General features: G+C 39.5%; 2 protein-coding genes across 4 annotated transcripts in view; one reads left to right on the top strand and one right to left on the bottom strand.

Moving 5' to 3' along the window:
* The window catches only part of fam131bb (family with sequence similarity 131 member Bb), a 28890-nt gene extending 27691 nt beyond the window's left edge, over window positions 1-1199 (bottom strand). For both annotated transcript variants that reach the window (XM_017473295.3, XM_017473304.3), the window contains exon 1: window positions 1073-1199. In XM_017473295.3, coding sequence (XP_017328784.1) covers window positions 1073-1100 — 28 coding nt within the window. In that variant the 5' untranslated portion in view covers window positions 1101-1199. The remainder of the gene's footprint in view (window positions 1-1072) is intronic.
* A 6570-nt stretch (window positions 1200-7769) lies between these two features.
* zyx (zyxin) lies at window positions 7770-27830 on the top strand. 2 transcript variants are annotated; one of them, XM_017473281.3, is made up of 10 exons: window positions 7770-7952; window positions 16594-16831; window positions 17850-18103; window positions 20179-20274; window positions 20670-21236; window positions 22044-22191; window positions 22527-22696; window positions 24403-24581; window positions 24736-24856; window positions 25446-27830. In XM_017473281.3, exons 2-10 carry the CDS (start codon window positions 16600-16602, stop codon window positions 25557-25559), a joined length of 1881 nt encoding a protein of 626 aa, XP_017328770.1. In that variant the 5' UTR covers window positions 7770-7952; window positions 16594-16599; the 3' UTR covers window positions 25560-27830. The 2 variants fall into 2 exon arrangements, with proteins under 2 accessions (XP_017328770.1, XP_017328769.1); XM_017473280.3 differs by lacking the exon at window positions 7770-7952 and adding an exon at window positions 8214-8457.
* The last annotated feature ends 80 nt before the right edge of the window (window positions 27831-27910 follow it).

Below are 27910 nucleotides of genomic sequence, written 5' to 3'. Positions count from 1 at the left end.
ATTAAACAAAACAATAACCCGCATCAAACCTGCTAAATAATTCCGAGACCTTGCCGGAAAAAGGTTGTTATTGGGTTACTCTGGTTACAGGCTTTTTGTATTTCAGTCAAACTGCCCAACTAAAAGTGTTGTCAATATCCTTTTAAGTCAAAAGTCAATAGAATCCATCAAAGCTCTGACCAGGAAAGGAGAAATGTGCTATAAATATATCTTCATTTCTTTTTGAGGTTGTATTACCAAATTCATGCTGCGTTGCCTTTTCTTGTTATATGCCGTAATCTGACAGTGGCTCAAACATTTACACTTTATTTCGGAGTTTTAATGTCAGATCTGGAATAGCTTCAGCCATCAATAACACACACACACACACATTCCTATTAGTAACTCCTGCTCGTGTTCCCCTTCCTTCTAATCCTTGTTGCATCTCCCCTCTCCTCTGACTGCAGTGAACTCAAGCATGCCTTTTCTCTTTCTTCTTTTCTCTCTCTCTTTCTCTCTCTTCCTTTCATGTCATACAAACATCTCTGACAACATGTGTTTAATTCCTTATCTCATTTATCGAGATTTAATTTAGCCATTTCTGCAAAGTGATCAAAGCAAACAGCTGGTATTAGTGCATTTCCATCTCCCCATCTCTCTCTATTAACATTGCTACCACCCACATACACACACACACGCATGCACGCACACACACACGCACACACACACACACACACACACACACACACACACACACACACACACACACACCGGTCATGCAGTAGCATAAATCAGGAGATGCAGGTTGGGATCCAACAGCCTTACTATAAACTCATAAATATGTATACACAAAGGCGTAAGCAGAGATGTACAAACACACAAAGTGACACACAGTTCCAAACATGTTTCATTCCATACAGCCAAATGTATTTGATACATCTCAAGCATGAAACAGAGAATATTAGCTCAGTGATGCTTCCCACACCAGCTACCCCTCCCCAACTACCACACACACGCACACACACACACACTCTCACACACACACATACACACACACAATTTTCAGCATTGTTACAGAAGAATACGGTCTTACTGAGTGTTCGCGAGCCAATACATCCCATGGTTTATTCACAAAGGCCCAGGACATGAACAAGGAAGCACTCGCCGTTCACCATACATTCTCTCCTTCTCTCCCTTTCTATTCTCTTGCTGCCTCTCTGCTCTCGTGGTGCTCTCCCTCCCTCCCACCCTCCTTCCTGCCATCTCTCTCTCTCTCTCTCTCTCTCTCTCTCTCTCTCTCTCTCTCTCTCACTGATGCAGTCAGATCATCATAAGAAAATAGTGATTCTACAATATAATTTTAGTGATTTTTTATTGTTATATTTTGATTGCTGTAATATTGGATTGTTTCTGTATGGAATGTGTTAGAAGTGGATTGGTGTATTAACTAATATAAATGACAGATTATTAGAGTGTTTTGAGCTTGCATGGGACTGGCGCGACTGTAATATTGCTGATATTGCTCTGTGTGTGTGTGTGTGTGTGTGTGTGTGTGTGTGTGTGTGTATGTGTGTGTGTGTGTGTATGCTTACTATGTGTTGTATTATGTTTCCATTGTTTTCACCACATCTGTGCACTGCTGTGTGACTGAGCTGAAATGCGGCGAATTTGTCTCTCAGTCCTTTCCTCTGTCTCTGTCTCCCTCTCTCGTTCTACTCTCACTTTACACGCACTTGCAATGCAGCAAAGCTTTTTTTTTCTTCTTTTTGGTCTCTCCTTAAGGCTCCCCTCCCCTTTTGGCTCTTGCTCACACACTCATTCACTACCAATACTGAAAGATCATTAGAGGGTATTCCTGTGTGGACCTTTCCTATGTATTTTGTCTCTGTTTACACCCCACCCCTTCCTGCTGCTTCTACTCTCTAGTCCTCTCTTTGTCCTCACTCTTATTGGCACACACACATATACACACACAAGTAGATTAGTTATCTGCATATTTGTCCCTTTGTCCTTATTTCTTTCTCCATCACACTCTCTTCATCATGTATTAGAAATTTGTGCAGTGACGCAGACAAAATGAGACGAAAGGATGAAAGAATGGAAGGTGGTGTAATCATTCCTCCTTCACACACACAGAGAGATGGACAGATGGACAGAGATGAGGAGGGAGGGAGGGAGGAAGAAAAGGAGGAGGACAGGCAGGCCTTGAGCCATTTCAAACAGAGGTGAAGAAGAGAAATTAGTATTCAGTGAAAGCCAAGGCAAGAGGTGCAGAGGGACCAAGAATGAGAGTAAGAGAAAGGGCTAGAAAACAAACAGTAGATAATGACAAATGACAGAGAAAGAGGGGCGTGGGAAAGCAAGAGTTAATACCAAATGTACACAAAGAGATTGCTTGACATGCTGGAGTAGCTATAATCTCTCCAATCGTGAAGAGGCACCCTGCGTGTCGTCTATATATAGCAGTTTCGCTCTCTCACTGTTTGTGTGTTCATTTATTTCACACTGCAGCATGTGGTAATGGGTGAAAGGTGCGTCATGCTGAATGTGCAGAATTTTCATGTATAGGTTTAGAGCAGGAGATAGTTTAATGAGGAGCCATCATGTATACACTGCTGCACTACAGTGGACACCAAAGGGTCTGACACCAACAGAACACAGAAACCTTGCTACACAGATCAACATGCTGTTTGCCAGACCATTTTATTGTGTGTGGGTAAGACATGATTGCTTGATGATATACTAGAAGGTGACGGAGGAGGAGATGCAGGCGGAGGGATGAGACATGCATAACCACCTCTTCTTGACTTTAAATCCAGTAATTAGTAGGTGTTTGAGTGCTGTTCAGGGACTTTCCCTTGTGCCAGCTCCCACTTTTCTCACCACTTGCCTCTTCTTGTTGTTCTTTCACGCTATCATCATGTTTATAACACTGTTTCCCCATGTTTTTTATTACTCTTACTACATTTCTTCCATACCTCCTACACACAACTCTGGCTGCATTATATATAAACATGAATGGCTGACATGGCTATAAATCTCTTATACAGAAGGAATTCATTGTAAAAAATAATAATAATAAAATAAAAAAATCTCACCTGTTATTCAAATGATTCAAATATGACTGACAGTCAAAATGTACTGCTAATAATTCCTATTCTGATTATAATATCAACTACATGTGTTTTTGTACCTTTGTTATATTTATACATTTTACACAAACTGAGTATGATTTTATTGCATGAACATTTTTATATTATTATTAAATTAATAATATATGAGTCATACATTACACTATTGGAAAATAAATCAATCTTTACTGTCATGTGGAGCTTGCAGACAATCAAGCTGAGAAAAATTCATACTGCTGATTCATTGCTTGAATCTGCGCACAACTGCGTCCAAGGATGGCGTGATAATGAGCACCACTTCTTACACACAGCGTTAAGCACACAGTTATGCGATTGCTACACACACACACACACACACACACACACACACACACACACACACACACACACACACACACACACACACACACACACACACACACACACACACACACACTGCACAGGGTGGAGAAGGAAAAAGAGAATGAGAGAATGTACCCTACAGTGACAGCACAGTTTTCTGCACAAAAAGTGCTGTCTTTCTAATCTTTCTTTGGTAAATAGAAATTATAAGAAAGAAATAAAGCACGACAGGACATGCAGTTATAAAAAAAGCAATCAAATACATGGTGTGACATGGCCCCAGTGTGAAGCACAATTAGATTATTCTGGTTGGTCAGATTTTCTATAACAGCATGGCTCTGACAGATAGTGCTGGCTGTAAATCACAGGTATCCTGTAATGCACTTGAGAATACATCTTCATTTTAATACATATATGTAATGTAATGTAAAGTAAAAGTAAAAAAAACAAACATTTTAAACACGTGTGGTGTCCTTCTCAAGCCTTTGTGAATAATTCACATATATAATTTAAAACATGTATTTACAGCATTATGAAAACAGTGATTTTGACTGTCCCAGCCCTGTTGAATTGAACAGTTCAATTGTGAAATTGACTGACAAGGTCTAAAAAGTGTGTTCTTTTACAAGAAGTGTTTAGAGATCATACTTTTCACACATTCACTTTAATGCAAGATAAATGAGAAGAAATGAAGTTTAAGCAAGCCAGGTTTGAAAACTTGGTGGATAGATTCTGGACATTTTGGGGGGGCTTCTCATGTCGGAACTAAGGAGTTATTGGCCATTTTCTTTGGTACAGTCTGGGGCACGTAATGCATGAGCAAATCTGCAAAATTTTAGGAACCCACCACATACTGTATGTACAGTACAGTTGCAATCAAAATTATTCAACCCCCACTGCAAATCAGGTTTATTGTCAAATTGTACAAACTTTCAGCTGTTTGCAATGAACAAATCAAACAAAAACAATTGAAATAGTTCGACACAACGAATGCTTCAAGTGGTTTCCCCAAATTCAACTGAAAATTCAACTTATAATGATTTCTCCAGTCTCAAAATTTTTCAACCCCCTGAATGGAATCCCTCACAACAGCACAAATATGCAAAACAGGTGTTGTCTCAAACACACCTGATGCAACTAATCAAGGGCTTCATTAGTGTTACCAGGTATGCTTGAGTTGGAACACATATACCTGGAAATACCTGAACTGGCGAGGGGTAGAAAATGTATGAAATACCTAGACCGGGCAGCTCTAGGGCTGCTTTGCCTCCTCTGGCACTGGAAACCTGCAGCGTGTAGAAGGCAAGATGGATTCATTGAAGTATTAGGAAATCCTAGGAGAAAACGTCATGCCGTCTGTGAGGAAGCTGAACCTTGGGAATCACTGGACCTTCCATCAGATCAATGATCCCAAGCATACCTCATATTCCACCAAGGCTTGGTTGCAGAAGAAGTCCTGGAAGATTCTACAGGGCCATCACAGTCACCTGACTTGAACCCCATAGAAAATCTCTGGTGGGATTTGAAGAAAGCGCTTGCAGCACACAAACCCAAGAATATTACTGAACTGGAGACTATTGCTCATGAGGAAGATTCCTCAGGATCGCTGCCAGAAGCTATGTGTCTCATTTGCAGCAGGTCATAAAAACAAAAGAGTGCTCTACTGAGTACTAAAGATAGAGAATAAGCTAGAGACTGGAGAAGTCATTATAAGTCTCATTTTCAGTTGAATTTGGGGAAACCACTTGAAGCATTTGTTGTGTTAAACCATTTCAATTGCTTTTGTTTGATTTGTTCATTGCAAACAGCTGAAAGTCTGTAAATTTTGACAGTGAACCTGATTTGCAATGAGGATTGAATAATTTTGATTGCAACTGTATATGCTTTGCTGAACCACCTCTTGTTGCCTCATTGTCCATGCTGTTACTGCCTGTGTAACCCCCTTGCCACACCAGCCCCCTCGATGAAAAAAATAAATCCTAGATCTGCTCCTGGTAAGAAGAAAGCTGATATACCCGTATTGATAACTGCATTACAGAACACACAGACACACAAATTAAGAACCTACTCTACCTCTATATTACGAATACCATATCCTCTATATCCATCATCAGATTTATACAAACAATGCAAAAAAATATCAAATTTTGTGAGGTTTGAATAATACTGGAGTAATGAATGAATGAATAAGCCCTTCACATACATGTCATCCTCTTCCTATTCTAAATCTGCACACACACATACACAGACAACGTCTCTTCTTTTCGTGTGTGTGGGAGAGACAGAGAGAGAGAGAGAGAGAGAGAGAGAGATAAAACTAAAACAGTATGCTTTGGGAGGTCCCATCTTTCCTCCATAATTCATGCGCTCTCTCTCTTTTTCTCTGTTACCCTCCATTTCCTGTCAGCTCATCTAGAATTCCACATGTTGGTCATACCAGACTGACTCCCAGTATCAGGTCATGCCATCTGTCCACTCCTTCCTTAAACTCATTTGTACATCAGCAGATTTCCTGCACTGTACATATATACACTCTTCTTGCACCACTTTCCATCCATTCACCCTCATTAACTGCTTTGTCCTGGTCAGGGTCGCAGTGAATCTGAAGCCATTGTGCGGTAAGTTGAAATACTCTCTGGATGGGACGGCGGGTCCATTGCAGGGGCCTCTTTTCATTCTTATTCCTGAAGTCATGTCCTGGAACGTGTCAGTTGCACCAGAGGAGGGGAAGCACTAAAACCATATGGTGTTGTTGACCTCTCGGACTGGTTTTAATTAAATCTGTTTAGGACAAAAGAATTCTAGGCTGACATCTGGTGGACAAAGCTAGCAATTGCAATGATATATGAATCATAACTAAGTATGGGAATGTCAGAGACCAGTTAGGTGGACATCAATTAGACAACATAAGGTCTTTCTGAGGGTGATTTGGCTATTGGTGATCATATATGTAGTTATGTGCTGAAGTTAGCAAATCTAACTCACTGAAAGTGAACATGAGTCTATGCATGACTGTCTCTATAGGAGAGCAGTACATGCACAAGGCAGCTCATGAGCATTATGAATACTCCCAGCAGGGAAAGACAGAGACAGATGAGATCTGAAAAAGAACCACTGCGACAAACTCACCTCCCTCTGAGCTAGAAAGAACTGAATGAGGAAATGGGAATCAAGCTGAGAGATACAGTATGAGCGCACACAATGAGTCATAGTTGGAGAGGGGGTGGCTGGTTTTCCAGAGCCGGGTTTTGGCAACATTCCAGAAGGCCTCCTGCTGGGGAGCGTCATCTACAGTTTGGCTGCAAACCCTCTACCTTTCTGTCTCAGGGGAAACCTGACCACTGACCTTGTTCCCCAACAACAGATTTTGCTGAAGATACTCTAAATGTTCTTTTGTTTAAAAAAAGAAGAAGAATACCGTGATACTGGTAGATATTAAAATATCTTATTTGAGCCATTCACTAGTGGCTAATCCTTGCTGTTGCTTTTTCATATGAAGAAAGCCAAACATTAGCTTTAATAAAGGGTTGTTGTTTTTGAAAAGTAGCAGTCCATTGCATCAGTCTGGCTGTCTGTGGATCAGATTTGTGCAGGATCAAGAGTTAAATATTTACCAGGTGACTGTAAGGAAAAATACACCTGAAAACTTAATACGTCTCTTAAGGAAGTGTGATGCAGCGGTAGCAGATTTGCAGGATGGGTGGAATTGGGCTTGACAATTGTGGCATTGTAATGTCACATCCTTATCTGTGTTTTAACTGGCATGGATCCATGATAATATATGCAGTGGAGAGAAAAAAAAACCCTGATCTTTTATTGAGTTTAACTTTCTAACGGCACACTGTTCCCGCTTACTTTAAGTGGATGCCCATGTTTGGTTAATAAGAAAAATGTTATTATGTTTTAGATGACCTTGTGTGTTTCTCATTAGAGTTGGAGCTTGCAATATGAGCAGAGGAATACGCTTGGTAAGACGTGTCCAAAAGTTCCCCGCTGTTGCAGGACGATTAACAATGCAGTATGAAGATTATTTCAGAAAAATCATCTTTGTTTTGGAGTTGATTTAAGTACAGCATTCTTCCCAACTTCTCTTCTGCCAAACCTTTGCTCTGTCTGTGTCCAATCAATTCCCAACCTTATCTTTCACTCTCTCTGGCTCTCTCACTCACTCTGCCCTTACAAGGAAAGGCAGGCAGGGCTGATGTCATCGAATGAAGAATGTTTAAAGAATCCTGAGAGGAAAAGAAAGAGGGAGAAGAGGAGAGGCCAAGAGGGATAGAGAGAGAGAATGCATGGCGTGTAATAAACCTGGCAGGGGTGAAGGGGGACGAGAAAGAACTTGTTTGGAGGGATGGTGTCATTCCTTTGCACAAATAGGGGGAGGGTGTAACAGTAATACAGGAACTGGGGGGAGAGAGAGAGCAAGAGAAAGAGCATTAAAAGGGAAAACTTTTTATCTCTGAGCCGGGAGACATTCAAGGAGCCTGCTCTGACAAAGAGGTAAGCTTAGAACCAGGTCAAGAATCTCAGCTTTTTCTCCATTATTTTATTACTGGAATTTTAAACCCATTTTGTAGTATTATGCTTCATGGCTTTCCCTGAAATGATGTATTTGAGACAGTTTTAGCAGGACTATTATACTGCATTCTCGTGTTGTTTTCACCGAATATGAAGCCCAGACTTCCACTGTTCATCAGTGTCTCACTGGATTCGTGGAAAACACGGAAGCTAAACCGGAAGTAAGTGAATATTGCTGAGGAAAAGTTCCTACAGGCACGTAGCCAGGTGGAGGAGCCTTCATTTCTTCCAGAGCGGCCAGGACAACGCAATGGCAAGCCTGTGTGATGCTAGCTAACCGCTTGATTTAACCACACAGTGACCCAAAGGGTGGAGTTAGCTTCGGGGAGCGGTTTAAGGGGAATCAAGGGAAGTGTATTTCAGCGTTTGTGTAGTTTGGCGTGCGATATCATTGTTTAGCTAAACCGCTCCAGAAAGCAACACTGAAGTAAGTGTCTTGTTATTTTTGTAAAGCTGCTTTGCGTCCAGTCATCTTTATAGCACTTTGCACAGTAATGCTACCAGTGTCCGCGTAGGCATGTCCTAGCAAGCTGTATATGACATTAAATGAGGCTGTTTGTAGCATCGTCTGCTAACTCTGTACCTGTAAAGACACGCGTTTTATCCGAGGCATTTGGTCTGTCCGAATGAGCAACTCCGTTTGCTTGGCAAGCGATAATTGTGCTATTTTGAGCAGTTAAGCTGTGTGCAACGGCGAGAAGGTAAGGATGGGTGGGGCAGGGACGAATGGCTTGAGATTAGCTCGGTTTCCCAGGTACAATAAAAAAAAAAATCAAATGGAAAGAGGAAGAAAATAAAAAACTGGTGTAGAATTTATGAAGCGCAAAGAATGAACTGTCTTAGCAATAACATACAGCTAGTACTGCTTCTTTTCTGTCTTGCTGTTGTGTTGGCAGGGAACTTAGCTTTTAGTTGAGTAGTAGTGAGATCTCCATATAAGGCCAGTTTCTGCTTTCCTGAACTTCTGCCTCGGCTTCAGTAGACTGTTCACCTAATGTCTTATCTGGGGGAAAACTGAAGTCTGTGATGTGATAAAAATGGAATGAATGTGGGAATGATAACAGTTGACTTCTTTGCTTTTAGTCTTTTATTTAGCTCATATCAGTCAAAAATTTGAGCTTTCCCTCAGGGACTGCAGGATCTCCTCCAACCTACTTATTAAATTAATCCAGTGTGTGTGTGAGTGCCATTAACACACTAGACAACCAGACAGGGAGAGATTATCATCTGCATGGCTTTTTGTTACAGGTCAGCTCTAATAGCCCATTTCAGTCACACTTCACACAGGACTTTCCTGCATGTAAACACTGAAAACTCTGCAGATAACATCTCACTGACTCTGGCACCCGTAGTACAGGTGCATTTACCGACAGATACTATGTGGGGTTTTTTTTTTTCTTTAAATCCTGGAACAGGAAACTGTCTGGTACACTGATTAGTCATTTACAACCCGGCGATGTGATTAACAGCCGCCTGCCAGGTTGTCCTCTGCTTGTTAACGCTTACGTCATGGTGAAGAAAGCAAGACTCATGCTTTCATTGTTGCTCATGATGTAGGGTAAAGGTACGAAGGGGTTTAATCTCTGAATACAATGCGATATTCACCCAGAATTAGTGGCCCCCCCCCTTGGTTAGACTTTATGCGTTCTTGATGTGGTACCATTTGTAGGAAGTTCCCCTTTTCAATCTGTAATACAACTGCAAGGCAACAAGATTGAACTTGATTCGGGAAGGTTTCTAGTGAGCTACTCTGGAATGATGCCATCAGAAGTCCCATAAACCGAGCAGCTGTGATTCCACACATTCCCAAAGACGGACAAGTCTACTCTGTAAAGTTTACATCTGCGACTGTGTGCATCAGCAGCAGCAACACTAAGCTGGAGTGGATTCTCACCTGTCAAACAAAGTGAGATGCCTATGCACAGATGACCTTTTGTCTTGTCATACCAATATAAGTGAGCAGATATATTTTACTTCCTTTTCTGAGACATAACTGCAATAAAACCTTCAGAAATGGCATATTGCTTAAAAGCTTCTCAACAGGTGCAGTTGTAACACATGGAAGTGATAGTAAATGTCACAATCTCTGCTGTTTCACAGTTTGTACCAGATATTAGAAACAGGGAAAATTAGTATAGTAAACAGTAAAATTGGTAGCAGGGAAGTGTTGTTGACATTTAACCGCACACATCCAAAAACCCAAAGACAAATGAACAATGGAATATTTTCCGGGTAATGGACTAAAGTAATGACAAGTATGGAATATTCATTAAAGCAAAGGAAAGGCTCATATGAGACAGTGCAAGGCTTTTGGAACATTTACATTACAGCTGTTTCTGCTTCCACACCCTAATCCTTCATTTTCTCTCTCTCTCTCTCTCTCTCTCTCTCTCTCTCTCTCTCTCTCTCTCTCTCTCTCTCTCTCTCTCTCTCACACACACACAAAGTCTAACATTCCATTAGGTCAGTAACTGTTTTTCCATATTTGGGACATTCATTGCATGAGCACAAATGTGCTCATAATGAAACGTGTATGATTTTCTGCCAACACCTATTTACACATCCATCCAAAGTATTCCCACAGACCAGGCATTGAATGAAGTTCAGTTTTATTTGTATAGCACTTTCAACAATGGACATTGTCACAAAGCAGCTTTACAGAAACAAATACATTCAAGATATACATTTTTAACTGTATGAATTAACCCAAAATGAGCAAGCCAGAGGCAAGCCTCTCCCTGATAGGATTTGAGGAAGAAACCTTAAGAGGAACCAGACTCGAAAGGGAACCCATTTTCATCTGGAGAACAACGCATAGTGCATTTATACATAATTCCCTTCTTTAACTGTGTACTGTGTTCGAAATGGCAGTTGTGTAACCAGGAAATTCATTTTAGTTTTCACATGGAGTCTGCTTTGTTGAACTTATCCAATGATCACTGATGGAGGCTACAGTGCAAAATTGCTGTCTGAAAGCTATCATAGTACAACTCTTCATATCAGTTGTGGGCCAAAGCCATCTTCGTGGTTTTTAAGTGGTACCGTCCTCAGTAATCTCAATGTTGATGTCATGTTGAAATGCTTAAGTTGTTTAATCCAAATCATTTTGGCATGTAATATTAGCAGGCCAAATTTATCCTGGGTGAGATGATTTATGAAACCACAAACAGCCGATCAGATGGAGAAGTTAGATGTGTGTAACACGATCACTAATGGAGCAACAGGTTCTCAATGTGTTGTTTGTTAAGGGGAACTTTACACTTCCAATTTAACAAACGGAACTACACTGAAGCTAGTACTTCTCTGAAATTGGCTTGGTCTGGGTGCATGCATACAAAAGAATGTCTTTTAAAAAGCCTGTGGATCACGTTATAGTCCTTTTTGACAGGGCAGAGGGCACTTTTTTTTGTTCAACTTCTCAGGATTGTTCTCAAAATAGTACCAATGCTTCATGCTCAGTCAATGTAAATGTTAGGAAACTGTTATGAAAGACTCTTTGTATGTGACACATGTTGCATCTATAAGGTGCAAAATTGAGGGTATGCCAAACTTTTCAGAGGATTATTCATTACATTTAGAAATTTGACGAGCAATGAATCAGCCAGTGTTTGGCATAATGCACGTAATTGAAGAAATGTGCGGAAAAATGTGTTTGGTCAAAAAGAATAAATGAACTGCAGCTGGTATAGCATATGTTTCACGTTTACAATCAGTAGCGTTATGCCAAACAGAATAATTCAGTCTCTGAAAAGATAAAGGAAAAAGATAAGAATGCTATAGTTACATCTTAACTGTATGTTGCCTTGCCTTCCAAGTTAGAGGCGGGGTTTAGATTAGGAAAACATAAGGAATCTGTGCCCAGAAGAACTTAGAGCTATCCCCAGATTCCTCATTAGTGACATGGATTTGATTTTAGTTTTCACAACACTTATCATTTTGTTAATCATGGATATATCCTTGGCATAACTTCTCTAGTGGTCAAGAACTGGCTCACACCTCATATTGGCTGACCTGTTTGAATAGTTCATCCGAACCTTCATCTTTCACTTATTTAGGTTTTCTTCAAAAATGACATTGTTCTGTGCATGAAGCTGTGTGCTGCAGTGATGATTCAAAAGCAGGGAATCTTGGTCTCTGACCTACACTATAATTCTTCACATCCACATGGCTTGTTTTTAGAGGCTGTTTGGAAGGCAGCACAGAGAAGTGTAGACACAATGATTGTTCCAGAGATCAAAGCAGTGGATGGATTAAAGGGAAGAGGGTCATCGTGAGTCCAGTCAGGGGGTTTTCATAATGACCCTCTGTGGTCCAAACCAGCAGGCTTCATTTGGCCATTTGAACAGCAATGGGTGATTATGTAAATTGCATAAAGAACCATGCCAGTTTCAGACACATTATCTTTAATTCATGGCATCATATTAGATGTCCATGTCTGTTTAAAGTTGAAATGTTTTTAAAGTTTGCACAACATTTTCTGTTTGGCCATAAAAAGAGCAGGATATTTGTCTGGAAGTTTTCCTATTAAAAGTAAAATATAGAAGGTGTTATGTCAACAACAGTATTAAAGCCAAGGGAGACGCATGCTAGCATGAAAGCTGTTGTTGGTCCGTGTTGGTCTTTCAGCTTTGTAACCAACAGCATTTCAGTTTAGTCGGCTAACAAGATATAGCCTTTAGAAAAAATTAATGCTTGTTATATCTATAACTATTGTGATTATTGTAACTATTGATCTGTGCCTCCACATTCGTTATGGAAGAATAATAATGTACATTCTTGTTTGCTGTAGAGACAAACTTTCGCACTAAAGATTCATTCTTGTGTGGAATACAGTGCATATCGGTAACTCTCGGAAAGACTGAACCATAAACTTGCTGTCATTATGGTTAATAACAAGGATCATCAATGATGATCCTAAGGCAGCATGCCATTAATGGTGAGTTAGATGGCTATTTATGCCCAAAGCAAGTGGAAGTTCTGGTGTGCTGCCCAGTCCTGTGTTTTGGATACTTGGATACCTAATTGAATAGTCTAAAATGTGGTAACGGTACGTAACAACATATGACCAGCTCATTAATTCAGTTCATTAATTAATACGAGTGTAACGATACACTCAGTTATAGTTTGATTCACGATATGAGCTTCACTATCTTCAATTCTCTGAATATTTTTAACAAAATTTGAGTGAATTAAAATGATGACTAAAACGATAAATTTCTGTGTGTATTAAAATTAAATAAATCAAAAATTGCTTTGAAGAGAGATTTAATATTGTGAACAATATGTGCGACAGAGTCACCATATCTTAAAAATAAACATTTATATGGTCTCCCAAAAGTTTGATTGAATAAACAAAGACTCTGAGCCAGGGAAAATGATTGATTGATTGAAACATAATGATCTTCATAGCAGGACCTGAGGTGTCCTTTTAACCCTCTAAAATGCCAGATTTCCACGAGCTCCTTCTCGGACACCGTAGATTGCAGTGGCACGAGGCTAGTGCCATTTGAAAGCTACGGAAGAGCCCTCTTAGTGGTAACAATATAACACATAATACATGTTGATTATTGTGATCCAGAGCTATTGGGCTGATCATGTGATATGCTTTTAATTGCATAGATTTGTAATCAAACCATCTAATTACAATAGGTGCATAATTAATACCCACATAGAATTAATAGAATTGCACATTCCCGCAATGCACGTAGTCACATTTTTTTGCATTATGACACCCCTATTCATTAATACAGACCAAGGGAAACAAACAATTGTATGAATTCTTAGGGAAGAGAGAGAGAACTAGTTCCTCCTGATAACAATGTAGCATGCCACATTGTCTTTGTGACCTCTACAACAGTTCACCAGTTTGTTGATTTTATCTATGAACTGTGGTGTTCTCTTCTATCAAAAGTAAGAAATATTTGAGTCTGACTAGCGTTTTTCAAGGTGACAAAAAAGAAAACGTCAACCATCAGCCAGATTATACACCGTATAATTACAGCATTGAAGCATGTCTCAATGTGAAGTGCATTACATTTAAACATGCATACCAAATAAAAAATTTTGGTTTGCAAAAGTCATTGGGAAGTAGGCTTGTTGAACCTACTTGTTCATCAAGCAACTACAAATGAAAAGCTAATGAAAACGAAATCTGTTTGTCCTGGGTGCTTGGGCTAGTGATTTGTAATTTTGTGCTCACTATTTTGAGACTCATCTGTATCATTCTGTATACAGGTTCCTTGCAGAAATGAGTGCAAGTCAGTTGTACATTAATAGGTTTCCCTGAGGGGGAAAGATCACATTGCGTTAAACATTTAACGTTAGATGATGAATGCCAGTTAATAAAATAAACATGATCCAAGAAATTTCCCAAGAGCTGTACAATGAGAAAATTTCAGTAATGAGGTTTGACGTCGTCGTCCCACCCAAACACTTTTTTTTTTTTATTTCTCACTGCACTTTGAAATGCTGTACTGATCTCTGTTCTTAAATCTCTTTTTATATCAGAGTTTGCTATATCAAGCTCTGACCGAGCAGAATTCTGCCCCTTGTTTTTATGACCTCAGCATTTCAGAAATGCCTTTTGGAAAATGTTGCTGTTTTACTCATGCCAGAACATGAAGTGCTTGACACTGAGCCATGCTGATGCTGGGAATCAACAACTAATGCAGCAGTATCGCTTTGGTTTGCCTAAATTTGGATCTTCAGCTTGGTTGTGACAAATGACTACCACTAATGAATTGTGAAAGACTTGGAGCATAGCATGACTGTCACGATGGTGTAACAAAAATGAGGGTTTTTATTTTACTTGTGTAACCATAGTTAGAGGATCAGTTTGTACATATTTATTTTTCCACTGAAAGAATCTCTGTACAAAAATAGGGTGTTTTTCAACATTGTAAATCTGCACTTGAGAACATCAGAACACTGTCAATGGAAATATTTAAAAATGTTTGGAAAGAAAGGCTTGTGGTTTCCCCACAGAGCTTATCTTGTTTATCACAAGCCTTTCACAGCAGCATTTGAACATTAGTGCCAGGTGTGTTGGAAGTAAGCTCTGTAGGATGGTAGATCTCCAGAAATAGAGATGATGTAAGGGAAATTTTAAGTACAAAATAAGCAATCACTTCCTTGTGGTTGCAGCATTGTAGACATTTGTAAGTTGGACCCATTGGCTTCATTGCATGCTACAGCCTGGTTTATGCACACCAAAGTTTGGCCGGGTAAGCCGGTATTGGCTGAAAACACATTGCCCGGTCTGATGAATTGTGATTTCTGCTGTGACATGCAGATGGGTCAGAATTTGGCATCAACAGCATGAATCCATGGACCCAACCTGCCTGATTCAACAGTTCAGATTGATTGGGGTGTGTGTAATGGTGTGGGGAATGTTTACTTGGCATAAATTGGGCCCCCTAAAACCAGTCGAGCATTGTTTGAATGCCACAGCCTATCTATGTGTATCCCTAATGCACCACGTCACAAAGCACACGTGATGTGCTTATATGTGATGGACATACTGTATAAGGCAAGCTTCTGTTTGTACGCTGTGCTTACTCATTCTCTCCCTGTGTCGAGGTGCAGATGTGTAAATGTGCTTCCCTGCATATTTTCTCTGTTCCCCTATCAAACTGCCATTGCAGGGCTGCATAAAGTGGCATTGCCATTGTTAACCAAATTTCAGAAACAATGAGTGATTTGAAAGGTTTGCACTCTCCAAGGCTGTGATCTAGGCCTACTGCTCTGAGGATGAACACACATTTCATACATCACAACAGTATCTTGTTTACAACAGAGTTTGCTGTAGATTTGAGAACGATCTATCAAAAGTTTTAGTAGTATGAAAAATATGTAGGTTAAATGTTACAATGTAAATCTTTTTTTTTTTTTTTTGTCAGAGTTCAGTTCTTCCCTATCGTTTTAAAGATTTGTAATAAAACCAATGAAAAATTACTTCATGGATGAGTTACATTCCCAAAACAAGCTGGAAATGAAACCGCAGACATGAACAACTCAAACAACCACGAAACCATCTCGACATCTAAAGATAAACAAGGGGGAAAGCCAAGAGTAAATGAAATACAGCAGTCACGCTATATTCAGATTAGTTATCCTCTATACTCATGCTATTACGGAATGACTTGGGGTCAGTACAAGTTTAGTCTATTTAGTGGATAAACGGTAGAAATGCTGCAGGAAGGAGCTTTGCCCTCTCTGATGACTTTTTACCTTTTTTAATAGTGTAGTGCTCTTTGCTGTACTCTTGTGTGGAAAAAGGGATCGCAAACGCATTGACCCACACAACCTGAATGACTCGGCACCTTCATCTCCAATCATTTCCGTGAAAGTAAATGAACCTTGTGGCCTTGAGTCATGACCCAATTTGGAGTAATGGTCTTACAAATGGCATTTTTGTTGGTGGCAGTGTTTTTCCATTATTCAGACTGTCAGAAATAATTTCTTCAGTAATTTGAGTGTGCTAATGCCATGAAAAAGAAAAGAATCTATGGGCAAATGGTTAGAATGGCTTTTCTTTACCTATTATTTTTCCCTATTTACACAGAACAAGATGGAGGACTCCAATGGCAGTAAGCCCTTAATTGTAACTTCTTCCCTGTCTTTCCAAGTCAACGCGCCTTCTTTCTACAATCAGCCGAAAAAGTTTGCCTCCGTGGCCCCTCCTCGACCCAAAGGATTGTCTAACCAATCACAGCCTCCAACCTTCTCCTCGTCAATTGCAAGCACAGCTACAGTTGGCCGGGTTGGCGAGATTCCACCACCTCTTTCGTCCATTAGCGATGGTAAGTCTGCCTTTTCAAATGTTCTCATTTCTGTCACCATTTAGGGACTTCATTATTTTGGGTGAAAATACCATATGACACACATTATGGGATGACTGGTATGGGTTGTTCAGAATTGGCAGCAAATTCCATTTTCAATTCTCATATTCAATGAGCATCAAGCTGAATATAAATTCCTAGCTATGTGGATAGGTCTTGTGGTAACAAGGCACATGTGTGAAAGATAGGACCATTCTGAGTTGTTGACCTGGGAAGCGTTGCCTAAGCCCTGCCTCCATCACAGAGAGTGGACTAGGGCTGAAAAACTTGAATTTTTCACTTAAATGTGTCCAAAATTTTAATTATCAGAAGCAGCATGAATCGTGCAAATGTTAGTGACATTCCTTCTTATGTAAACATAATGGGCAATATTGAGGTCAGCAAAAATGATGGTCATGTCCCTATATCGTACGATTATGTCGATAACGTAGTTATCGTGACGGGCCTGGCTGTAACCAGTTACCATATGTTCCACGTGACCTCACACACATACCCGAAAAGCAGCGAAAATGGTGAGGCTGGAAACACAGTTGAAAAACAACACTGTGTATGAGTTTTACAATGAGCCAAGCATCCTCTTGTAGCGAGAGAACTAATCTGTATAATTTTTTTTTTTTTTTTAACCATATGATGTACTGAATATTAATTTTACAATTAGAAAAGAGAGATTACTAAATGTATTAAATTAATTAAGTGGGTGAGTGAGTCATAGCTGCATGCACCATGACTAGTTATTTAATCATTGCTATGAAAATGATTTAACCAGCTGTTTAACATCGCTTCCTAATATGTTTCCTTTTAACTTTGAGAGGAGACACTGCTCTCTATTGGCGCTTATAGTTTTATGCTAAATAGCAGGTTTTTTGAGGCTGTTGCAGTATGAACATGGCATTAAAGATGATCTGTTTTATTTATTTGGTGGTTGGTTATTGTTATGACTGGCATGTTTCTAAACCAATCCACTGCCTCTCCTGGCCAGATTTTCCACCCCCTCCTCCTCCAGTGGACGCAGAGCTGCCAGCCCCTCCCCCAGAATGTCATCTCACACCCACTGAGGTCCCTCTCCCTGCATTCCCTCCCCCTCCCCCAGTTGCAGAAGACTTGCCCCTCCCAGCTCCTCCTGAAGATGTAAGCTTCATCCCCTCAGATTCTTCTCCTGCTCCTCCTCCACCTCCTCCCCCTCCCCCTCCTGCACCTCCGCTCCCAGAGTCTGGCACCGGTGTCAGTTTTCAGGTAAGAACACGGACAGGCTTCATGTGGTTTCAGACCACATGAAAAAAGCCCAAAGTATACTTCATTTTTTTTACACGTAAGCTAGGAACAGCGTACAGTACGCATGATGCAAATTTCGCATTTAATTCTTCTGCACTATTTAGTTGTTCCACAAGGTGGCAGCAGTGACCAAGGGCCGTTGATTGTTAAGGTAGTTAAAGAAAAAACGGAAGAGACTGAAACGAGTGCAGGTTAAAGTACCCACATTTGTATAATTGTAGCATTAAAGAGTATAAGGAGTTGTATATGGGTGCTAAATGTGGTGAGAGATTGCCCAAGCAATGTTCATGTTGTTGTGATTCTTCTTCGTTGTCATCCTTCACACCAGAAGACCTGCTTTACTGCTCTGTACTGACTCTTGTAGGCTAGGAGGGGTAGTGCAAGTTGTCGTAATGTGCATGCGTCGACCGCCTGTGTATGTGTCAAATGGAGTAGACTTGGAAAGGCTATGTGTACAAAAAAACTTGTACCAGAGGCTTTAAGGCCACTGGCAACATGTTTTCAAATGTTAATATACTTGACATTTAATATTCATCACTTAATAAACAATACCAATGGTAGAGTTGAAGAAAATCTGTTTATCTAAACCAGAAGGTTAAATGAGCCCTACCACTCTGCCCCCAGAAATGCTGGATGAAAAAAACAGTGGGGTAAAAAAAAAAAAAAAAAAACAACCCAGAGGTAGAAATGCTAGCATTGTCAACATGGTCTGTGAATTCTAGCTCCTGACAGTTCATCAACCTTAGAACACTTGATGGTTGTGGTTGTGCATGGAACTGTTAATCACTCAAAGTGCTAGTACTAGAAAAGTGGGTAGGAATGATGGGGTGGCTTTTGTTTTCATACTTCAATGTGTGATGTGCTGAGGTATAGTTCTACTGCAGTGTGGATATAAAATGCTGCTAGATGCAGTTTTGCTAACTGTCACCCAGGCAGTTTATCACCCACATAGAGTGGGTGTGTGAGTAGTCAGTGAGCAGTGAAAGAAGTTCCTTTAGTTTCTGTAGTTGGGCTAAAGGAAGAGCAGCTGTAGTGACTAATTCTGACTGATACTTTGGTAGACCTGACCCATAGCCCCATCCCACTCAATTTGGCCAGTAGAAAACGATGGCGGGGGAGACATTTAGAAATCTTTCAACTTAAGTGTTATTTCTTTTGCAGTTGGCCACAGATAGCTAATAGTAAAAAAGCAAATAATGAAAACAAGTTGCCAGGGGTTTAATGCATCATAATATTGATTTAACACTGCAACCAAAATTTTGACATTGGCATACTTGTTGCTGCATCATATATTTCTTCCTGGGTTAAACTTACCTTAGTTATAGATGTGGCATTTGCATCTTGAGTCCTGAAAGTATGGCAGAAATGCAGGCAGTCGTTGAGACAAATAAATCACATTTTCTTTCTCTCGCGCTCTCTCTCTCTCTCCCTCCCTCACTCTCACACACACATACAGTGTGCTATATGATGATATTGAATATATTGCTTTCAGCAATAGGCTTATTTGAACACATAATCTACTGGGTGTGTGATTTATTTATTATTCCCATGATATACACTCAGCATACAGTTTAATAGGAAACCTGCTCATGTATGCAATTATCCTATAAATTCCAGAGGAGCCTCTGAAGTAGTTTACTTTTGCCTTTCAGCACTGATAATCTTACAGCATTCAATTTAAATAGGCTTTACTAACTGAGTAAATTACTCTGAAACCTTAGTAGTTCAAATACTTCTGCATGGCAGCATGCTTATTCAGTTTTAGAATCTAATTTTGTTGCTGTCATTACCAGTTTCATTTCACTTTATTGGTGTTTTCTTTAGTAATTTTATCAGATGTGTTTAATTGGCTATTAATTAAAGGGGCATTTTACAACAGGCCTATTTTCTTCCCTCTTAGTTTATGTCTGTTATCACTCTTCCTTCCTCTGGTATGTTATTCTTAAAATCTTTCCTGTGCAGTTTCTTCTGCAGTTATCAAGTGCTCTTTTTCACGTCTCTCTTTATTTTTTAAAAATGTACCCTCCTTTATATAGAAATCGTTGGAGAAGCAGACTAGTTTTGACCGACAGCTGGACTCTCTAACTGATATGTTATCAGAAATGGAAACAAGACGACCTTTCAACCCAAAGGTACAAAGATACAGTGCCCTTCACTGATATTGGCACCCTTGGTAAATATGAACAAAGAAACGCTGTGAAAAATGGTCTCTATTGTTTAACCTTTTGATCTTTTGTTAAAAATTCACAAAAATACTCTGCTCTCATGGATATCAAACAATTGCAAACAAAACACAGGTTTATCAAAAAATATTTGTCAAATATAGTTATAATATTAGTGGAGGGCACTGAATATACGTGTCCTTTTGAGATTTGTAATCTTACCATTCACTTGTAGCTTTTAACCAGTTAATTTTGATAATATACAGTAACATTACAATGCAAAAAACTATATTTAATCATGCATCATGATCAGATCATTGTTGTAACTGACGCTTGATTTTTATATTTGCATGTCTGTGGTCCAGGTGTCCAGTCAGCTGTCATCAGTGCCTACCCCAAAGCCATTTGCTCCTCCTCCCACAGCCCCTAAACCCTCCTTGTCCTTCTTGCCCCCACCAGAGCTGCAGGATCGCCCTCCGCCTGCCCCCTGGGCAGAAGAGCTATGTGCTCGTACCACACTAAGACAAGGTGGCACAAGTGCACCCTCTGCTCCAGCATCTGGAGCACCACTGGGTAAAGGACCTGCAGCCACTCTAAAGACCACATTCACTCCCAGCCAGCCAGCTTCAAATTTGAGCCCCAAACCTGGAAACAAAACGAGTTCTACCGCTCCACAAGGGGTTAACCTTGCCCCCAAAGTCACTTCTCACATCTCTTTCCCTCCGCCACCTCTTGCACCACCAGGTCCTCCTCCACCTCCAGCAAGTGTCCCCACCCCTGGCCCAGCTGTCAGTAACGCCAAAGCCTCCCTTCCAGTCAATCAGGAGAAAACATCTCCACGTCCAGTATCTCCACAGCCTAAACCAGCACCATCTCCCACTTCCACAGCATTACCATATGGCAAACCGATGGCTAGTCCAACCCCGTCCAAGGTGAGTCTGTTTAGCAGTAGGTAGTAATAAAAGTAGATTTTTGACCTACTATTTGAAGGTCTTTGGAGGGGCTTTATCAGTTTATCACTTCAGTGATAGTCATTCAGATGTGTCTTAAAGATCTTTAAGATTGCACTCCAAGTATGGGAGCCCTTAAACTTTAAATAAATAAATAAATAAATAAATAATAAAAAAAAAAGTTTTAATAACTTCCTCTTGATTGGCTGATTCTAAGTATACAGATTGGTCAATTGTTTCTTCCTACATCTGTATAAAAATGTTCATAACACAAACCCGCATATATCAGGCCTTATAGTCACAAAACATACATTCTAAGCTAGTTGGCTATCTTGGGTAATGATCGTGCAGAACAAAACCATGGTTGTTATGGGATGTTTGGACAGGTTTAGCTACTGATTTTCTGAATATATAACAATCCAAATTATGGCTGTAAAATGAGTGCACTAGCACTTAACTAGCTGGATAGCTGTATGGGATGCTGAATGTTCATGCCATTTTGGGGGGAAAAGTGTAAAGGTTCAGACTTGTCCAGTGGCCATTTTAGTACTCCTGTGTGCATTTCAAAACATCGTAAACTATTTATTAATGTACATATATAATTTTTTTGCTGTTCAAATTTTCATGTAGTAACCGGCATTAAGAGAGACCTCAATGCCTGAAATCCTACATTTTCAAAATGCATGCGGTGATTGTGTTGTGAATTTGTTTTATGAAGTACACATGATCATCAAACACATTAGTAACAGTTTTACAGACAAATGTAAGGTCTTTTACTTCTCTCTTAAGGCTGCACAACCAAAAGGCCCTGGAGCAGGTGCACCCTCTGGTGGTGTTCCTCTCTCAATGCGAGAAGTTGAAGAGCTTGAAAGGATGACCAAAGATTTCATTAAAGACATGGACAACCGTGCCCCAGTTATCACCTCTGCGCCTACAGGTGGTCTCAGTCTCCTGCAAACATCCATTTAATATTTAGTTATTAATACTAATAGGAGACAGCAGCGCATAGGTGACAGAAATAGCTCACCTCTCCACTTTCACACACTGTATTGAATGTAGTTGAAGTATATTAATGGATTGTACTGTTATTTATGCACTAATATGATTATTAAATGCAGGGGCACTTCTGTACATGCTAAAGCACAAACGAGTCACTAGGAGTAGTGTCCACTCACATACCTTGTGCATGTGTCTGTTGATGGTGTTTTATCAGTGTTTTGTGGATTCGTGGTTTTAATGGATTAATTAATCTAACCATCCATGTGTGTTCAGAGGTGTGTGGAAAGTGTGGAGAGGCTCTCTCCAGGTCTCAACCGGCAGTCAGGGCAATGGACAAACTTTTCCACTCGCACTGTTTCTGCTGTGTAACCTGCCAGCGCCCCCTGCAGGGAATGCAGTTTTATGACCGTGATGGAACGCCAGAGTGTGAGGAGTGCTATGTGGTGAGTCAGTACATTCACACTACTCGATGCTGCAGTTGCGGGTGGGTGATGGAGCAAGAGGTTTTCAAATATTGGATATTAACAGAAGATGTAATTGCTGCGTGGTTAAATCTGCCTTATCGTGTTATTGTAGCTTGCCACTTTGTTGCATGTCACCTTATTGTACACGTAAAAGGTTGTGTATCTTCATCTTGATCCAAGGACCGTTCACCCTTTTTATCTTTTGTTCACACAACACTGAATATGGAACGCATAAACCAACTGTAAAGCAGGTACCATTCATATATCTATGGTAACTGCTTTATACGTTCATGTATAAAAAATTTTTTAAAAAATAAGTACACCCAATGGAAATTGTTGGATTTTGACATATTTGGACAAGCCAAAATTTGATCCTCTTTGAAACGGTGCCTATTAATAAAGTTGATACAATCTGTCAAATGGTACATAAAATTTACCTTTTGTAGTAATTTTCACAATTTAAATGAACAAAAAACAGATCCATCACATGGAAAAAGTAAATACATCCCTGCATTTATCACACATTCAAATCCATAAAATTAGAATCAGGTGTTCATTATAGGGTGCCAGTGATTAGAAGCTGTTTAGGGAGTGCAGGTGAAACCTGTCTTATTTATACCCCTCTCATATCTAGTGTCTGGTGTTCCCTTTGCTATTGAAATGTGTGGTGGCTTCATGCCAAGATCTAAAGAGTTCTGTAATGCCTTCAGACTGGCAAGGGATTTAAAAAGATCTCCAAATTTATTTTAAATACATCATTCCTTTGCAAGGAAAATTATCTACAAGTGGCGCAGATTTCAAATGACTGCCAATTTGTCCAGGACTGGCCGTCCCAGCAAATACAGCCCAAGAGCAGATGGTCTGATGCCCAAAAAAAAAGTCTCCAAGAACCCAATTTCTTCATAGGATCTGCTAGTAAGTCTTGTAACTGTTGGTGTCAAAGTGCATGCTTCTACAATCAGAAAGATATTGCACAAATTTGACCTGCATGGGAGGCATGCTAGGAAAAAGCCGTTGCGAGACTACAGTTTGCCAATGAGCATATAGGCAAAGACCAGGTGTTCCAAAAGTTGAAGTTGAACCAAAAGTGGACCTTACAACAGGATAATGATCCTAAGCACACCTAGCAAATCCACCAAGGAATGGCTCAAAAAGAAGAAATGGAGGGTTATGGAATGACCTTGTCAAAGCCCGTATTTGAATCCTATTGAAATTCTGTAGGGCATTTGAAACAGGCAGTACATGCAAGAACACCCTCAAACATCAACTGAAAGAATATTATGCAAAATGCCTACAAGAAGTTATTTCTGCTAAAGGGGGCAACACTTAGCTTCTTAGGTCAAGGGTTTACTTACTTTTTCCACAGAAGAATATTGCATCTATTGATATTTCTGTTGAATAAATTATTTAATAAATCATTTTCCTCGTGGTTTTGTTCGTTTATGAAACAGTGCCTATTAATGAAGCTGATCTACTTGATCAAATGTTTGCTTGTCCAAATATGTCAAAAAAAAAATAAAAAAGCCAACAATTTCCATGTGGTGTACTTTATTTTTTCACATGTGCATGTATTCTGTTTATTTTATTTTGTACAGCATGCTAGAAACCATACATTTTACTTTAGTGCCAAATCAGTGGGGACAGATGAAATATTTTTTGCCTTCCTGTCTTCTGTATGTGTTCAGAACTCTCTGGCAGTTTGTTCTCGCTGTGGAGAGCGGATCACAGATCGCGTGCTGAAAGCAGTGGGCCAGTGTTTCCATGCTCACTGTTTCCGCTGCACTGCCTGTAGCTGCACACTGGAGGGCTCTCCATTCATCACTGATGACAATAACAACCCCTACTGTGTCCCTGATTACCACCGGTGAGCCTCTACACACATCCTGCCAGAGCAAGAAGCCTTTACTTCCTCAGTAGATTTGATGAGTATTTCAGCAATACAAGATAATATGAAATATGTATTGAATGAAACAATGTGTCTCTATTTGTATGGCTTCTGCTCTGCTGCTGGATCACAGACGGTTTTCTCCTTTGTGTGTGAGCTGCAATGAGCCAATTGTTCCTGACCCTGGCAGTGAGGAAACCCTCAGAGTTGTAGCCTTGGAGAAGAACTTTCATCTTAAGTGCTACCGATGTGAGGTATGAAAACGTACAATAAAAAAATGCACCGGACTACCTAACTCAACACCCCACCTCACAGAGTCCCCCTGCGTTTGTACTCCTAACTATTGGACATTCTTTTCCACTCACCCACTGCTTCACATCACGTGCATTAACAATACAGTGTGGAAAATTGCAATACATGCAATAACAGAAAATAATGCATGTACAACAAGCACCAATGTTTCTTTTGTTTATTATTATTATTATTATTATTATGAAATCAACATTAGACCAAAGTTTCAGTTGCCTAGTGTACATTACTTATATTACTTGTATTTCTGATATTCAGTCAGAAAATGTGATTTTGGGGAGAGCGAAATGTAAACTGGTAATGTTTCTTTGCATATTTACTCAAGTAAGATTTAAAAACTAATCCCCATCTTACAAGTGCAGTTAATTTTAAAAGCCAGTCTTGTACAATATAGTTACACTAAATGTGGTACTGGGATGGCTGTCTTGTATAAAACAGTACTTTTAAGTACAAATCGCTCTTAAACAAGGTTTTAAAGAAATGTAAAGGGTTACTGTGAATACTGGACACTTATGTTTCTCTCCATGCTCCCAGGACTGTTCCCGCCCGCTCTCTATAGAGGCAGATGCTGATGGCTGTTATCCATTGGACGGGAGGATTCTATGCATGACATGCCACACAAAGCGTGCCAAGCAGGCCATGAAGTGATTGGTGGAGACTCCTGTCACTCATTAAAAACCAAACCTAAAATCAAAGATTGACTCTGCTCTGATTCCAGGCATTTGATGCATTGTTTTTGTGCGTTTTGTAATTCCTTCTCTCTTGCCACTATTTGTCATAGAGTAGTATTGTGTTTTGTTTTGGGTTGTTTGTTTGTGTTTTTTTTTTTTTTGTTTGTTTGTTTTTTTTTTTTTTGGTCTGTCCCTTTTCCAGCTTTATCAGCAAGACCAGAACTTAATATCTACAGCAGCTCGGTTGTTTTTTTTTTTTTTTTTTTTTTTTTTTTTTTTTTTTTGTTTTAAATTGCATGTCCTTTAGAAAAACCCTCAGGTCCTTTAACAGCTTTATTGATGTTTACTGCAAAATCACACAAACACCATTTAAGCATGTGGTTGCTTGAATACAGTGTTCTGACATGTCATGTAATTTAACAAATGAGGACAAGGTTTTTTAGGATGTGATTTGAGATTGTGTAATTGTGTGACTATTTCTAGTTCGATGCAACTCTTTGACTCATAGCGTGCTTCGCACAGGCAGAACAACAACTCCTCTCATAAGCTTAGCACAGCCTCCTGAACAAAAATATTAAGGATTAAAGGAAAGTTAGTGCTGCGTCTGAATACTAGTATTAAAATAAATATGAAATATTTGAACTAGCGAACAGCCGAGCAAGAAGATGCTTTTTAGAAAATTTGCTTTCCAAATAGACCTGCAACTGCATAGATGCATATGAAGCCTGGTAGGAAATTGTGTGTTTATATAATTGGTTAGTCTATGAACAAAGCTTTTTGTGTTTGTCTTGCATGCAACATTTATTCAACAAGACTGCATGATTTTTCTTTGGTTTTTTTTTTTTTTTTTGTGTGTGGTTTTTTTTGTTTTGTTTTTTGTTATAAAGCACACACATTGACCACCAGTTACTAATGTAATACGAAGAATGATAGATGGATGGGAATACTGCATAGTATTAAGTCAGTGACAGCCTGATGGTTTTCATTCATGTATAAAAATGATCCTGTGCACTAATATCAGTAGTGGTCATTTGAGATGTTTATCAGTTAGAGTCCAGTATTCAGAATTATGTTAGTTGGTTGGCTGGTGAGATTTGTTTGGGAGCAAGACTGACTTATCACTCCTTTACTCATGCATTTACAAGTTATTATATAGAGCGCTATACAGAGAGCAGCAGAAAAGGAAGCACCCGACTGGATTTGCACAACACTTACTTTTGAGTACTCATCATTAGCATGGCAAACAATTTCACCATATTACTGAAATTGAACCCCAAAAATAGTATGAAGTATGAAAAGTGATTTTTAGTATTAAGCACACCACTAGCAAGTACATATTGGCTTTAGGGATTGTTAAACGTTTATTATGGACATTTATACATGAGCTTGTATGTTGGATTCTCTGGTATTTATCCTGACAAGTACATTTTGATATGAAATAAATAGCTGTGTAATGTGGATTTATTGAGGGTATTAATCTAGTGAACTATAGCTGGACTTAAATAGTGTACCGCATCAATGGGTAAGGAATAAATTCAGACACCGCCTTAGTCACGGGTCGAAATACAGTATCAGAAGAATGGACTCTTTTTGCACAAATGCTTAAAAGGATTTACTAGTTTTAGACTGTAATGAACAAACTGATGGGTATTTTTCATGAGATGGTTATACTAATGTTACCTTGGAAATTTCAGTTGACTCTGGAAATGGACTAAATTCGAAATGTTTGTTGAAATTCTTAAAACTGAATAAGGCTACATTCCTTAAACACTCACTACCTTCTTCACACGTTTAATCATGTATCCCCACTAAGAATTGATCAAGAATCTTCTGCACAATGTTGTACAGGTGGTTAAAAGTTCTCCCACTGTCCGTACAATCATTAAATGATTTGCCCCCCCCCCCCCCCCCCCCCCAACCCCCACACACTCTTTTGGCTTTGTAATGCATTCAATGAATATTTTTTTGTGTGTATTCACATTTTCTCCATCGTGTTTTGTTGTCATGTCAGTATCACCATGATGATGCTGTTTACAGCATGTCATGGACATCCATTATAGTGCCACTTGGTTTTTTTTTCCTTTTTATCCATGTACTACACACATATATATACACAAGTGCTTTATTTGGCAGTTCCTTTTCTAATATGTGAATGTGTGTATGTTTACGGTCTGAGGATGTTTTTTGCAATCAAGCTTTCATTTGTACTGTATTATAAAATTAAAACAAAAAACACTTTGGCATTCTGCTTGATTTCTAAGCATGTTCCTTGGATGATGGAAGTAACGGTATGGCATAAAAATTTTATATAAAAAGAAAAAAATAGCA

Source organism: Ictalurus punctatus, chromosome 1 (genome assembly GCF_001660625.3).
Source record: "Ictalurus punctatus breed USDA103 chromosome 1, Coco_2.0, whole genome shotgun sequence".
Taxonomy (NCBI): Eukaryota; Metazoa; Chordata; class Actinopteri; order Siluriformes; family Ictaluridae; genus Ictalurus; species Ictalurus punctatus.
This window is presented reverse-complemented; position numbering and strand designations above follow the sequence as displayed.